General features: G+C 39.4%; 1 protein-coding gene across 2 annotated transcripts in view; it reads right to left on the minus strand.

Moving 5' to 3' along the window:
• The window catches only part of DDX46 (DEAD-box helicase 46), a 78,536-nt gene that overhangs the window by 39,389 nt on the left and 22,964 nt on the right, over positions 1-16,183 (minus strand). For both annotated transcript variants that reach the window (XM_032248933.1, XM_032248846.1), the window contains exons 7-13: positions 12,308-12,421; positions 11,451-11,616; positions 9,446-9,566; positions 8,209-8,384; positions 7,161-7,282; positions 3,903-3,981; positions 2,097-2,179 (exon numbers count right to left, since the gene is read on the minus strand). In XM_032248933.1, coding sequence (XP_032104824.1) covers positions 2,097-2,179; positions 3,903-3,981; positions 7,161-7,282; positions 8,209-8,384; positions 9,446-9,566; positions 11,451-11,616; positions 12,308-12,421 — 861 coding nt within the window. The remainder of the gene's footprint in view (positions 1-2,096; positions 2,180-3,902; positions 3,982-7,160; positions 7,283-8,208; positions 8,385-9,445; positions 9,567-11,450; positions 11,617-12,307; positions 12,422-16,183) is intronic.

A 16,183-nucleotide genomic window follows, 5' to 3' on the forward strand; every position in this document is an offset into this window, starting at 1 on the left:
GTCAGAAAGTCCCTATCAATTACTCTACCTACTTAAAGCATCATAATTAAGATTTCTCATAATTGGGAAAGACATTAAAGGGCACGTGACTGTCCCATCTGACACTTCAATTCTCTTTACTCTCTTTCGACAGACCCCTTGCCTCTGCTTGAACACCTGGAAGAAACAGATATTCAGTATCAGTCCCCACTCCCTCATAAAGCAATCTGTTTCATCTCTAAATAATGTTTATTCAATCCTTCTTCAAACAAAACTAAGGTCAAGCTCCCTATGACTTCCCCACTGGATCCCAGTTCAGTTGTACTCCTTGGGATCAAAAAAATAAATTCAATGCTGCTTTCATGTGACACTTGTTCAGAGTTAAAGGATGCTATCATATCAAATACTCAAAGCTGAGTATTACTATTATTACTTTTTAAGACAAAGTCTAGCTCTGTTCGCCCAGGCTTAAGTGCAATAGTGCAATATTGGCTTACTGCAACCTCTGCCTACCAGGTTCAAACAATTCTCCTGCCTCCATCTCCCAAGTAGGTGGGATTACAGGCGCCCGCCACCATATCTGGCTAATTTTTGTATTTTTAATAGAGACGAGGTTTCACCATGTTGGCCAGGCTAGTCTGGATCTCCTAACTTCAACTGATCCGCCCACCTCAGCCTCCAAAAGTAGTGGGAATAAAGGCATAAGCCACCATTCCCCACCCAAAGCTGAATACTATTTTTTAACTGTTTCTCACATGGTTCAAGCATTACCACAATCTTGTTTCTTCTCTTTTGTGCTCCTCTATTTACAACACATTTAGAATGCAGTTTCCAAATCTAAACACAATACATGCACTATCACATAATAGGCAATAAATTTTTGGAGAGTAGGTAGATAAACCGAAAAGGCTAAATGTGACATTTGCCTTATCCTTTTTCCATGCACATTTCCATTACTGTGGCCTCTTATAATCCTTTATATTTTGGCAACTACAGCCTACTAACAATTCACAATGCTCTTCTTAAGAAAACTTTCTACCACCTTTAAAATGTCTTCCTATAAATTTCTCTCTCTCTCTCTCTCTCTCTCTCTGTCTGAGATGCAGTCTCGCTCTGTTGCCAGGCTAGAGTGCAGTAGCACGATCTCACCTCACTGCAACCTCCCTCTCCTGGGTTTAATCAATTGTCCTGCCTCAGTCTCCCAAGCAGCTGGGACTACAGGGCTGTACCACCATGCCCAACTAATTTTTGTATTTTTGGTAGAGATGGGGTTTCACCATGTTGGCCACATTAGTCTCGATCTCTTGACCTCGAGATCCACCCACCTCAGCCTCCCAAAGTGCTGGGATTAAAGACGTCAGCCATCATGTCCAGTCCATAAATTTCTATCATTGAAATTTTGTACCTGAGCAAAGAGCGTATGTAAGGAATATACAAACCTAAGCTAGACAAATTTATTATTTAGATAGCAAAAGTGAATGACTTTTGGTAAATGTAACTAACATGCCATCTAGACTAGATAATGAGGTATTTTTAAAAGCAAGAATTAAAAGAATTTATTCAAAAAGACAATGGGCTGGGTGGATTACCTGAGGTCAGGAGTTTAAACCAGCCAGGCCAACAGGGCAAAACCCTGGTTCTACTAAAAATATAAAAATTAGCTGGGCATGCCGGCAGGCATCTGTAATCCCAACTACTTGGCACCCTAAGGCAGGAAAATCACTTGATCCCAGGAGGTGGAGGTTGTAGTGAGCCAAGGTCACACCACTGCACTCCAGCCTGGGCAACAGAGCATGACTCTGTCTCAAAAAAAATAAAAATAAAAATAAGGCTTAAGCTTCTATTATTAGCACTCTCCAATTGCAGTTTTACTGGTCTTGGTCTTAGATATCTAAGAAATGCCTACATAAATACTTGGTGAAGAACTTTTATGAGGAATCTGAAACATCAATATGTACTTCAATTCTATATGTTCCCAGTCTTCTTCTATATTACCGTGCAATAGAAAAGCGTGTGTGTGAATTTCAGAAACCACATGAAGAGCTCACATGAACATTCTCATGGCAGCTAAAAGGTTATATTTACATCTCAAAACGCTTAAGACATGTAATGATTACCTGGGGCTCAAATCCCATGTCAAACATTCTGTCTGCTTCATCTAAAACGACATATGTCACTCTTCGAAGATTTGTGACCCGACCTAAGATGAGAAGAAAAATAAAGACAAAAAGAAAACTAAAAATTAGTCACAATTCATTTTATGGCTACCAAGAACTTTTAAAAACTGTAAAGGAAACTAAAATGCCTGACTTAACAAGAGGGGTAGGTTAGGTATCTTTAAAAAGTGAAAAGAAATTTTGATCTACAATGTCTTTATCTAGTGGCAAATACTTTCTGACAATGGGTATATGAGGCCCTTTATTTTGTCAAACTCGTCTCTTGCATACCATCATAGGGCCTGAAGAACCTGTAAAATTCAGAAAACAGCCCTCTCCAAAACACATCATAAAACTAAGACTGAGATGAAGCATCGAGCCACATCAGCCATTATCTGACAGCATCACCTAGAAAAAAACATATTAGAGATTACAGCGTATGTGTGGAAAGCAAGTTCTAGTGCTATTTCAGACACAGAAAATGTCTCTCTATATTATTTTATAACCGACTTCCATATATTTAGAAGCTTCTTAAATGGGCGTGCCAAACCCTTAATGAGAAGTTATTGATAGCATTAGGAAACTAACGTATCGCACAAAAACTTTAAATACCAAAACACATTACATAAATATGTTTTCCATACAAAGATATTAATCCCAATTTTATTAAGTGAACCCACTAACTTAAATAAATGCAACTCGTTTCCTAAACAGTGAAAACAAAATACATACACAGGAAACCCCTTTTAAAATATTAACACAAACATTGCTATCAACTGTTGAATTAATCACCTGGCAAAAACATGTATAAAATAGTTATTTAAAAATAGACCAAAATGACAGATAAGAAAAAAAGGTAAAATTAATCAAGATTAATTTCAGGAGGAGACTTAATCAATGCAGCATTGAGAAAGAAAAACCCAAGGGATTATTCAATCAGCATTCAACCCAAAACTTTCCATATGCTAGACAAGCACTTCTCAAACAATTTCAGTGTCACTTTGCCAAATTCATGTATAATGAGAATTAAGTTTATACAGAAATTCAAGCAGAATACTATTAGAAACATGCATTAACTCACAGTTTTTAATATTCTATTTTGTATATACTGTATATTACAATGGAAACCTCTGAGAGCATTTTCTTAAAAAAAAAAAATAAGTGCTATCTAATATTTAAGTATTCCACACTAGCAATTATAGTTTCAAGGTCGGGAACAGCATTAAATTACCTACCTTTGATGGTTTAAGTCTCGGAAGCCCAGTTCTATAAATCTTGAAGGGCCTTTCTCCACAGAAGTTAAATAATGTCAACAGTTTAGTAAGAGTTTTGATAGGGAATAACTTAACAAAGCATAACATTTGAACTACAAACATGCAATATTTACAAAAGATAAAATTTCTTGAAGCTGCAATATCTTAATTTATGTCGTATTGTAAGAAAATACTAGTTCCTTTTGAGAAAAATTCTAAATTTTGCAATGAAGAAAAGGCTACTACCCTACTCTTATACTAAGTAAATCCAGGCCCAAAATGGATTAAGAATCCAAGTTATGATCAAATGGAGTTACTTGTGAAAAAAATTAAATTAAATTGAAAAATATTATTAATGCTTATAATAATCAACTTGTCACAATACTAATTTTAAGATATTGCAGCTTTAAGAAAAAACATAGAAACCCTCTGTTGGTTTCTTGCATCTGTTTTAACAAAAAAAAAAGAAAAGAACTCAAAAATAAAAGACACCAAAAAAGTACCCCTGACTTACCACTGTTAGCTGCTAACATGTCAATCATTCGACCAGGTGTGCAAACAATAATTTCAGCACCTCTTTTCAGCTCAGCAATCTAATAAAAAGATGAAGCTTTATCACTAATGCTTAAACACTAAAAAAATTACATTTAGTCCTTGCTTAGTATGATTAGAAGACTTCAAAGCTTCCTGCTTAATTATTTTGAATCTGGGAGCACAACTAAAGAAATGCAACAACATGAAAAATATGGTGCCATAAATTAGAAACAAAAACTAGAGAATCTTGCAAATTTAATTTGCCACTATCCCTCAAAATCAAGAAATGAACTTAAAAGAGCAGTTTAAAAAAAAAAGTGATCATCTCTTGAGCCCAGGAGTTCAAGGTTGCAGTGAACTATGATCACACTCCAGCCTGCGCAACAGAGTAACACCCCATCTCAGAAAAAAAAATTTCTAAGTGGCCATATATAACAGACTAGTGTTGTTCAAATCGAGGGTTGCCACCATTAGTGAATCATGAAATCATTTTAACTGTCATGAACAGCTTTTTATTTTTTTTTTGAGAAAGGGTCTCATTCTGTTGCCCAGGCTCTGTTGCCCACTGCAGCAGTGTCAACACAGCTCACTGTAGCCTAGATCCTGGGCTGAAGTGATCCTCCCATCTTAGCCCCTCCCTGTACCATCCCACACACCCTCCCAGTAGCTAGGACTACAGATACTCGCTAATTTATTTATTAAGAGATGGGTCTCACTATAATGCCCAGGCTGGTCTCAAACTCCTGGACTTAAGTGATCCTCCCACTTGAGCCCCCCAAAGTGCCGTGATGATTACTGTGAGTCACAGTGCTCAACCATAACCAGCATTTTTTAAATGAAATAGGATGGAGAATATCAGAAGTCCCTTGACATCATAAAACTTTGGTTTGGCATTTATATAAATATAATGTGCATGCATATACCAGGTTATTTTCTAAGTGTATTTCTACAAACTATAGTCATAAAAAATCATAAAAATAAACTTAGAAAATGAAGTTAGTTCAGCGTTTAAAATAGCACTGGAGTTAACAAAAGTAAACATTCCCAGAGTGTGTAACAATAGTCCTAAGAAACAGTTTTGTAGGCAAGTTCAGAAAATGTCACTTAATTTATCCCATTTATCTAGCATCACAATATACATTAGCTTATTAAAAACTAAGAAGTCTTAAAGGAAAGAAACTGGTTTTAATTTTGTATACTCCAACATTTCTAAAACGTATTCAATCACAGAACCGAATTTTTTTCATTCTTCTAGCTAAGCAAAATATCTGATAACTATTTCATTCTTTAGACGACAGCTCGGGCCGGTCGCAGTGGCTCACTCCTGAAATCCCAGCACTTTGGGAGGCCAAGGTGGGCAGATCATGAGGTCAGGAGTTAGAGACCAGCCTGGCCAACATGGTGAAACCCTGTCTCTACTAAAATTACAAAAATTAGCAGGGTGTAGTGGCGGGCGCCTGTAATCCCAGCTACTCAGGAGGCTGAGGCAGGAGAATTGCTTGAACCCAGGAGGCAGAAGTTACAAGAGCTGGGATCGCGTCACTGCACTCCAGCTCTGGTGACAGAGTAAGACTCTGCCTCAAAAAAAGACAGCTGAAGGGTTGGTCGCAGTGGCTCACTCCGACCTTTGGGAGTACTTTGTAGTACCTTTGGGAGGTACTACAAAGGGAAGCCGAGACAAGCAGATTGCTTGAGCCTAGGAACAGGAATTTGAGACCAGCCTGAGCAACATGGCAAAATCTCATCTCTACAAAAAAATACAAAAATTAGCGGCATATGTCTGTGGTCCCAGCTACTTGGGAGGCTGAGGTAGGAGGAGTGCTTGAGCCAGGAGGTCAAGGATGCAGTGAGCCAAGGTCCACTGCACTCCAACCTGCACCACTGCACTCCAACCTGAACAAGACCCTGTCTCAAATAAAACAATAAAAAAACCTCTGATATTAATGCATCCCAGTCATCACCATCACTTTTTTTTTTTTTTTTTCCTGAGACAGTCTTGCTCTGTCGCCCAGGCTGGAGTGCAGTGGCGTGATCTCAGCTCACTGCAACCTCTGCCACCTAAGTTCAAGTGATTCTCCTGCCTAAGCCTCCCAAGTAGCTGAGATTACAGGCACATGCCACAACACCGAACTAATTTTTGTGTTTTCAGTAGAGACAGGGGTCTCACCACGTTGGCCAGGCTGGTCTCAAACTCCTGACCTTGTGATCCACCCATCTTAGCCTCCCAGTGTAGTGGAATTACAGGCATGAGCCACCATGCCTGGCCACCATCATTTTTTTTTTTTCTGAGATGGAGTTTCGCTTTTATTACCCAGGCTGGAGTGCAATGGCTCTATCTCGGCTCACTGCAGCATCCGCCTCCTGAGTTCAGGCAATTCTCCTGCCTCAGCCTCCTGAGTAGCTGGGATTACAGGCACGTGCCACCATGCCCAGCTAATGTTTTATATTTTTAGTACAGATGGGGTTTCACCATGTTGACCAGGATGGTCTCGATCTCTTGACCTCGTGATCCACCCGCCTCGGCCTCCCAAAGTGCTGGGATTACAGGCATGAGCCACCGTGCCCGGCCCCACCAACATTTTTTAAAGATGTCAACATAGATTGGAGAAAATAAATGCTCAGGAATCAGAGACCTAGGTTCTAGAACAAATTTCTAGAACTTATTAGCCAAGTCAACTCAACTTATTTAATCTTTCTGAATATTTCCTCTTAGTAAAATGAAAAAACAATCTGCCTTCTCAGGCAGGGGAAGAGGAAGGAGGGAAAAGCTAATGTAAAAATGACTTAAAATTCTAATACAGCATTAGCATAGTATGTTCTTTTTTGCCACAACTATATTGGTTCATAAGTAACAAAAATTATATATATTTAAGGTGTACCAAATTTTTCACATACATATATACTGTGAAATCATGACCACAATCAATCTAATATATCACCTCACACAGTTACTAATATTTTCTTTTGTGGCAAGAACATATAAGATCTACTGGCTTAACAAATTTTCAGCATACAACATAATATTAACTGTAATCACCATGCTGTACATTACAACTGCAGAAGGTATTCATCCTGCATAAAATAACTAATTCTTACTATTATTTTTATACCTCCCTTTTTAAATAATTTTTAAAGAAATCACTATTCAAAACACTAAAATAAAAGTCACTCTTTTACTTCATTGAATCATTCAACTTGAGAAAAGAATGGAAAACATGAATGTTTCTTTCATAACTACCTGCTCACTGATTCCTGTTCCTCCATAAACACAGACCACTCTAAGTCCCAAAGTCTTGGAAAACTTCTTACACTCTTTAGTAATCTGTAAAGCCAGTTCTCGAGTTGGAGTCATGATGACAGCTGGAAAGATAAATACATCAATAGCCTAACCACCAAAATTCTTACTGGCTATGCTTTAAAAGTATTAAATTTAACCTCTGCAATAAAGTTCAGGTTGTTTCACCTAATTTTTGTTTTGTTATGTATCTCTGAAAACTATTTCAAAAGTTGTATAACAGCAGAGGTTGTGGGGAAGGATAAGTATAAGCAGATTTTTTAAATATGCTAAAAGAAGATAAATGACAGCTAAATGCCTCATCCAACCCTCAACAAAATACTTGGTTCAACAGAATGCAAATAGTTTTCAAATGCAAATCACAGAACAAAGAAAATCAAGTGACTCATTGTGCCACAGAAGCCAAATACTGCTGCTTCAGAAACAACCCTGGTCTGAGGGGCATAGAGAGAGGAGAGATATACTACGCCCTATGTTCCTAAGAAAGAAGCTGAACAACTTTCCAAAACCCTACTCAACTTTGCAAGAGTTATCCCTGCCAAGATGAATCAAAAAACCAGAAACTAATGAACTAATCGTGAATGAAATGCTGGCACTATAGCCTGTTAAGGCCAAAGACTATCTTGAAAAATACATTTCCCTATTATCTTCCATGTTGACTTTATACATCCACCAAGACTGGGCTAACAAACCTCAAAATAAATAAACAGATAGATGCACGAGGAGTCTACCTGCCAAGTCAGAGTTTAAAAACTGAGCTGTGCCAGGAGAGGCTGTTTTTGTACTTCTGAGATGTCATTCCAGAGCTCTGAAGGTTCTCACTCCACCTGCTGGTAAGGGGAAATCAACCCCAAAGTGCCAAATTGATAAAGAAAATGCACATAAAGACATCTTCATTGTCATAATAAAGAACATTATAAAGTATAAGGTCTTTCCAATTGACAACAAAGCTGTTATTTGAAAAGAAAAAGTTTAATGAAAAGAATTGTACCTATTGGCCCTTCTCCTTCTTCTAATGACCTCTGATCCATGATGTGTCTAAACATGGGCAAAAGAAAAGCAATGGTCTTTCCACTTCCTGTTTTGGCAATGCCAATCAAATCTCGTCCAGACATTATAGCAGGAATAGCTTGGGTTTGGATGGGCGTGGGCTTTTCATAGCCATGCCTTAAAAAGAAAACCAAAGAAAGAAAAGGTAAGAATTGAGATTGCTGTGCCCCTAAGAGCTTCTATGTGTTCCCATAAAAATAAACTCTTCAGTGGCTCACGCCTGTAATCCCAGCACTTTGGGAGGCCGAGGCGGGTGGATCACGAGGTCAAGAGATCGAGACCATCCTGGTCAACATGGTGAAACCCCGTCTCTACTAAACACTACAAAAAATTAGCTGGGCATGGTGGCGCGTGCCTGTAATCCCAGCTACTCAGGAGGCTGAGGCAGGAGAATTGCCTGAACCCAGGAGGCGGAGGTTGCGGTGAGCCGAGATCGCGCCATTGCACTCCAGCCTGGGTAACAAGAGCGAAACTCCGTCTCCAAAAAAAAAAAATAATAAAAAATAAACTCTTCCAAAAGATAGTATATATTCATACACTATTATTTGACAATACAAAAATTAGCTGGGTGTGGTGGCGGGCGCATATAATCTCAGTTACTTAAGAGACTAAGGCATGAGAATCGCTTGAACCCGGGAGGCAGAGGTTGCAGTGAGCTGAGATTGTGCCACTGGCACACCTGAATGACAGAGGAAGGAGGCTCTATCTCAAAAAGAAAAAGTAAAAAAAAAGGCCAGGCATGGTGGCTCATGCCTGTAATCCCAGCATTTTGGGAGGCCGAGGCAGGCAGATCACCCGAGGTCAGGAGTTCAAGGCCAGCCTGGCCAACATGGCGAAACCCCATCTCTACTAAAAATACAAAAAAACTAACCGGGCATGGTAGCATACACCTATAAGCCCAGCTACTCAGGGGGCTGAGGTTGCAGTGAATGCAGTGAGATCATGCCACTGCACTCCATCCAGGGCAACAGAGCAAGAGTTCATCTCAAAAAAACCCAAAAACACAAAAGTTATATAATTTAAAGGGTAAATTCTGATATGTAAATTATCTCAATAAAACAGTTTTTTAAAATAAGTTTTCTTATTAGAGTAAAAATGTAACTCAGGGACACATTTGTGTGAAAGGACTATTTTGAGTAGCAAGACACTGAAAACATGAACCACCACCAACCACTTACTTTTTGAGGGAATTTAAGATCTTCATGGAAATTCCACACTGTACCCAAGACTTAATTGGCTTTGGGCAACCTTTTCCTTTGACTGTAATGCCCTCCATTTCCAATCGAAATACATTTACCTCTACAAAACAAAACCCAGATTAAACGTTCTTAAATATTGTTCTATTAGTGTCTTCTACTTTTCAACTAGGCATAAGATTAAGAAGCTTTAACTCTTGGGCCAGGCCCAGTGGCTCAGACCTATAATCCCAGCAACTAGCACTTTGCGAGGCTGATGCAGGCAGATTACTTGAGCCCAGGAGTTCAAGACCAACCTGGGCAACATAGTGAAACCCTGCCTCAACAAAAAGTACAAAAATTAGCTGGGTGTGATGGCACATGCCTGTAGTCCAAGCTACTTGGGAAGCTGACGTAGGAAGATCACCTGAGCCTGGGGAGGTCGGGAGGAATGGTGGAAAATCAAGCCTGCAAAGAGCCATAAGTACACCACTACACGCCAGCCTCCAGCCTGGGTGAAGGAGATCCCATCTCAAAACAAAACAAAACCAACAACAACAAAAAAACAACTTCAATTCCTTTTTTTTTTTTTTTTTTTTAACATGCTACCAAAGATAATTTCATGGAAGAGCTATAGGAGGAAGCAACGAACACCTGAGAGAAACTGTTTATGTGATTATGATTACAAACAACCAAGGATGAAATAAAATAGTCCAATTTCAACAATTTCGGATTTTGTTGTGTCTTAAACTGCAACAGCAATGGAAGAAAACAAAAAACAGAAAAGACTGACAAGTAATACAATCACTCGTTCTGTTAGTAAGCGTTGCCCAGATTACCTTTATTCAACCAATACTACACAGATTCACAATGGTTCTTAACTTTCAAATCCCAGAAGAAATAGGTTAACAGAAATATTTTATTTGTGGTTGGGCCCAGTGGCTCATGCCTATAATCCCAGCACTTTGGGAAGCAAAGGCGGGCAGATCACCTGAGGGTAGGAGTTCAAGCCTGGCCAACATGGTGAAACCCCATCTCTACTAAAATATAAAAATTAAGTCAGGCGCAATGGCTCATGCCTGTAATCCCAGAACTCTGGGAGGCCTAGGTGGGTGGATTACCTGAGGTCAGGAGTTCCAGGCCAGCCTGGACAACATGGAGAAACTTTGTCTTTACTAAAAATGCAAAAACTTAGCTGCGTGTTGTAGCAGAGACCTGTAATGCCAGCTACTTGGGAAGCTGAGGCAGGAAAATCACTTGAACCCAGGAGGCAGAGGCTACAGTGAGCTGAGATCGTGCCATTGCACTCCAGCCTGGGCAACAAGAGTGAAACTCTGTCTCAAAATAAATAAACAAATAAATAAAAATTTAAAAATTAATCAGTCTTGGTGGCAGGCGCCTAGAATCCCAGCTACTATAGAGGCTGAAGCAGGAGAATTGCCTGAACCTGGGAGGCGGAGATTGCAGTGAGCTAAGATCATATCACTGTACTCCAGCCTTGGTGACAGAGTGAGACTCTGTCTCAAAAAAAAAAAAAGTATTTTATATGTAACTCCGCATGAAGATTTTCAACCCCAAAAATCTCAATCACATGAGGTCAATTATTTTTTCTTTGGAGACGGAGTCTTGCTCTGTGGCCCAGGCTGGGGTGCAGTGGCACAATCTCAGCTCACTACAACCTCCGCCTCCCTGGTTCAAGTGATTCTACTGCCTTAGCCTACCGAGTAGCTGGGGATTACAGGCGCATGGCACAACACCTGGCTAATTTTTTGTATTTTATTAGAAATGGGTTTTCACCATGCTGTACAGGCTGGTCTCGAATCCTGAGCTCAGGCAATCCGCCTGCCTTGGCCTCCCAAAGTGCTGGGATTACAGGCGTGAGCCACCATGCCCGGCCTGTCAATTAATTTTTGATGATTTTAAAAATATATCCACATTTCTCATGAGTAATGTGAAATGTATCCTTCTCTGTTCCCTTATAACCAGTAAATGAAAAAAGGAATTTTACCTTCTTGAGACATTTTTGCTAGTTCTGGAACTTCAACATAGAAGTTTTTCCTAAATGGTTCATATTCAATTTTTCCATGATCGACTGGTTCTAGAAGCTTTCGTTGTTTTGTTTGATACCCTGTTAGAGCTGTCTGAAGATCAACTTCTTCCTCCTCTGAAGAATACTATAGTTTCAAAAAAAAAAAAATTAAAGAGCTAATTTCATTACTATTTCCCCTTATGAGAAGCAATACTCCTAGCTTTTCAAATCGTCCTCTCCTAGAAACCACTCTTTAATTTTTTTTACTTTCTGCACCAGACTGTTTGACCCACAAGATGTTTATAGTGCTCCAGCACACTTAAACTTCATAATTTCAAAATCACCTCAAATGATGTATGTCATCTTCAATTAGAAACACATCAAATAACTCCTGAAGAATTTTTCAACTTAGTTTCTTTTTTCTTTGCCCCTTAGAAAGTTAAAATGCCAATATAAAGCTAAAACAGTAATGATCACAGAAGGCTTTAATAAAGTTTTACTATTGTTTTTACTGTATCAGTCTTTGTAACACATGTTAAATGGAACAAACTTAATTCATTCTTTTACTTTATTTTTTTTCTCTCCATATTGCGTGCCTGAAGTGAGCTGTTGAGGGGCAGAAAGATCATACGGTTAGGAATGAAACATGTCAGAATGTCCTACTAAATAGATATTTAACTACAATACTATTATGTTACTAAGAATAGGAAGAATGTCTCCCAATTCTGGGAATTTCTCCTCGTTCATATAAATGAAAGGCATATCTCCATGAATACATTCTAATAAATGTTTCCAGGATAGTATCATAAACAAAGTCAAAATTAATGAAAATTCACCTCCATGGCATCCTGGTCATTCTCCATCAGCTCACCTTTCTTCTTATCAGAATCTACAACTGCTTTTTTGGTTGTCACAACAGTGACAACTTTTGTGACCGTTGGCCCAGACTTCTAAAATAAGAAATATAAAATATTTTGCTGTTACTGGATGGCAAGTAAAAACCTTAAAAAAAAAAATTTTTTTTGCAAAGTTTAAACACATTATATGACAAATGAAGCACACAATAACTGACACAATTTCATTTTTAGTTTTTTATTTTTCATTTTTTAGTGATGTGATCTCAGTCACCTAGGCTTGAGTGGTGTGATCATAGCTCACTGTAACCTCAAATTTCTTGGTTAAAGAATTCATCCTTGGCTGGGCACGGTGGCTCATGCCTGTAATCCCAGCACTTTGGGAGGCCAAGGTGGGCGGATCACCTGAGGTCAGGAGTTCGAAACCAGCCTGGCCAACATGGAGAAACCCCATCTCTCAAAAAAATAGTAATAAAATAAATAAGAAAAAAAAAATTCACCCCATCGGTCCTCTTGAGTTGCTAGGACTACAAGCACATGTCACCAAAGCCAGTTAATTTTTCCTTTTTTTTTTTTTTTTTTTTTTTTAATTTTTTAGAGACAGAGTTTCCCCATATTGGCCAGGCTGGTCTTGAACTCCTGACCTTGTGATCCACCCGCCTCAGCCTCCCAAAGTGCAAGGATTACAAGTGTGAGCCACCACGCCGGGCCAATTTTTCTAGTTTTCTGGTAGAAAGAGTCATGCTATGTTGCCCAGGCTGGTCTTGAACTATTTGGCTCCAGCGATCCACCTGCCTCAGCCTACCAAAGTGCTGGGATCGCAAATGTGAGCCAGGGCATGCAGCCAACTCAGTTATTAAGTAAAAAGACAAATAATAGCCTGTTTTTATCATTAATTTGTATAAATTTTTAAGCATAACATAATTACATTTTATAAAGCATTCATCACTCATTGTATTATATATAATTTTATATGATTATATATGCTTTATTGATTGATTGATTGATTGAGATGGAGTTTTGTTCTTGTCACCCAGGCTAGAGTGCAATGGCACAATTTTGGTTCACTTTAACCTCTGGCTCCCAGGTTCAAGCAATTCTCCTGCCTCAGCCTCCCCAGTAGCTGGGATTACAGGTGCCCACCACTACTCCTGGCTAATTTTTACATGTTTAGTAGAGACAGGGTTTTGCCATATTGGCCAGGCTGGTCTCAAATTCCTTACCTCAGGTGATTCACCTACCTCAGTCTCCTCAAAGTACTGGGATTACAGGCATGAGCCACCATGCCCAGCCGATACTTTATATATATATTCTATACATAATATATAAATAAATATATTACATAAATTTATATTGAATATGTAATACATTTATGTATATAAAATATATAATACATATATTACATATTATATATAGTATTTTATATACTTATATATACTATATATAAAATATGGGCCAGGCACGGTGGCTCAAGCCTATAATCCCAGCACTGTGGGAGGCCGAGGCGGGTGGATCACGAGGTCAAGAGATCAAGACCATCCTGGTCAACGTGGTGAAACCCCGTCTCTACTAAAAATACAAAAAATCAGCTGGGCATGGTGGCGCGTGCCTGTAATCCCAGCTACTCAGGAGGCAGAGGCAGGAGAATTGCCTGAACCCAGGAGGCGGAGGTTGCGGTGAGCCGAGATTGCGCCATTGCACTCCAGCCTAGGTAACAAGAGGGAAACTCCGTCTCAAAAAAAAAAAAAATATGCATTTTATATGGTATATTTTTTATATATTATAAAATATACATGAAATATAGTATATATATTATATATAGTACATACTCTACATAATTACACGTAATATGTAAATGTACTATATATAAATATACTTACATATATAAATATACGTATATACACAAAATACATGAATACATATATATTTATGTAAAAATAAATAAACGTCTCATTCTGAGACTGAATCTCATTCTGTCTCCCAGGTTGGAGTACAGTGGCATGATCTCAGCTAACTGGAACCTCTGCCTCCCCAGTTCGAGCAAATCTCTTGCCTTAGCCTCCCAAGTAGCTGGGATTACACACCACCACCACACCCGACTACTTTTCCTATTTTTAGTAGAGATGGGGTTTTACCATGCTGGCCAAGCTGGTCTCGAACTCCTGACCTCAGGTGAGCCGTCCACCTCGGCCTCTCAAAGTGTTGGGATTACAGGCATGAGCCACCACGTCCAGGCTTATTTAATTAAAAAAAAATTTTTTTAGAGACAAAGTCCGGCTATGTCACCCATGCCAGAGTGCAGTGGCATGATCATACCTCAAACTCCTGGGCTGAGGCAACCATTCTGCCTCAGCCTTCCTAGTCAGGACTACAGTCATGTACCACCACACCAAATTGTTTATAGAGACAGAATCTCACTGTGTTACCCAGGTTGGTCTCGAACTCCTGGACTCAAGTGATTCTTCTGTCTTGGCCTCCCAAAGTGCTGAGATTATAGACATGAGCCACTGTGTCAGCCTAGTGGTAGCTTAAAAATATATATTCAAGTGCAGTGAGACGAGGTTGTGCCACTGCACTCCAGCCTGGGCAACAAAGAGAGACTCCATCTCAAAAAAATGATAAAATAAAATAGGGCAGGCGCAGTGGTTCATGCCTGAAATCTCAGTACTTTAGAAGGCCAAAGCAGGTGGATCATCTGAGGTAAGACTTGGAGACCAACCTGACCAACATAGTAAAACCTTGTCTCTACTAAAAATACAAAAATTAGCTGGACGTGGTGACAAGCGCCTATAATCCCAGCTACTCCAGGGGCTGCAGCAGGAGAGTCGCTTGAACCGAGGAGGTGGAGGTTGCAGTAGGCCAAAATCACACACCACTCCAGCCTAGGCAACGAGCAACACTCTGTCTCAAAAAACAAGTTAATATAAAATCAAATACTACATGGTATTTTCCAATCACTAGACAAACCAAGGACTCATACTAGGAGCATGAATAAATCAATAAATAAACAGGTAAAAGTCACTGCCCTTAAGAGTGCTCACATTTTAGAAAGGAGAAGGGACACACTGTAAACACAAAAAAATTATATAATTTGTCAAAATGTAATAAATGCTATGAAAAAGAGGAAAAACAGAATTAAGTAAGGGGAGTGAAGGGTATGAAAGATGCAGCTAGGCATGGTAGCTCATGCCTGTAATCCCAGCATTTTGGGAGGTCAAGGCAGGTGAATTAACTTGAGGCCAGGAATTCGAGACGAGCCTGAGCAACATGGTAAAACCTGATCTCTACTAAAATATAGAAACAGCCAGGCATAGTGGCGCACACATGTAGTTCCAGCTACTCGGGAAGCTGAGGTAGGTGGACTGCTTGGGCCTGGGAAGTGGAGGCTGCAGTGAGCCAAGAGCACACCACTGCACTCCATCCTCGGCAACAGAGAGAGAGACTGTTTAAAAAACAAGGGCATCAAGGACAGGAGTGCTAGAGAAGTCTCCAGAGAACTTACTAAAAATATGTAATACGTAAGCAAAGATACTAAACAAAAATGATGGTGTTTAAAACAGTGACTTCTGAAAGAACACTTATAGCTAAAATTCACCAGTATCTCTGGTACTTAGAAAAAGTATTGATAGCCGGACAGTGGCTCACGCCTGTAATCCCAACACTTTGGGAAGCCAAGGTGGGTGGGTCATGAGGTCAGGAGTTTGAGACCAGTCTGACCAACATCATGAAACCCTGTGTCCACTAAAAACAAAAAAAATTAGACCGGCATGGTGGCGTACATCTGTAATCCCAGTTACTCAGGAGTCTGAGGCACGAGAATCACTTGAACCCTTAAGGTGGAGGCTGCAGTAACCCGAG

The sequence above is a fragment of the Sapajus apella genome, unplaced genomic scaffold (assembly GCF_009761245.1).
Source record: "Sapajus apella isolate SASKATOON/1434 unplaced genomic scaffold, GSC_monkey_1.0 scaffold1, whole genome shotgun sequence".
NCBI lineage: Eukaryota > Metazoa > Chordata > Mammalia > Primates > Cebidae > Sapajus > Sapajus apella.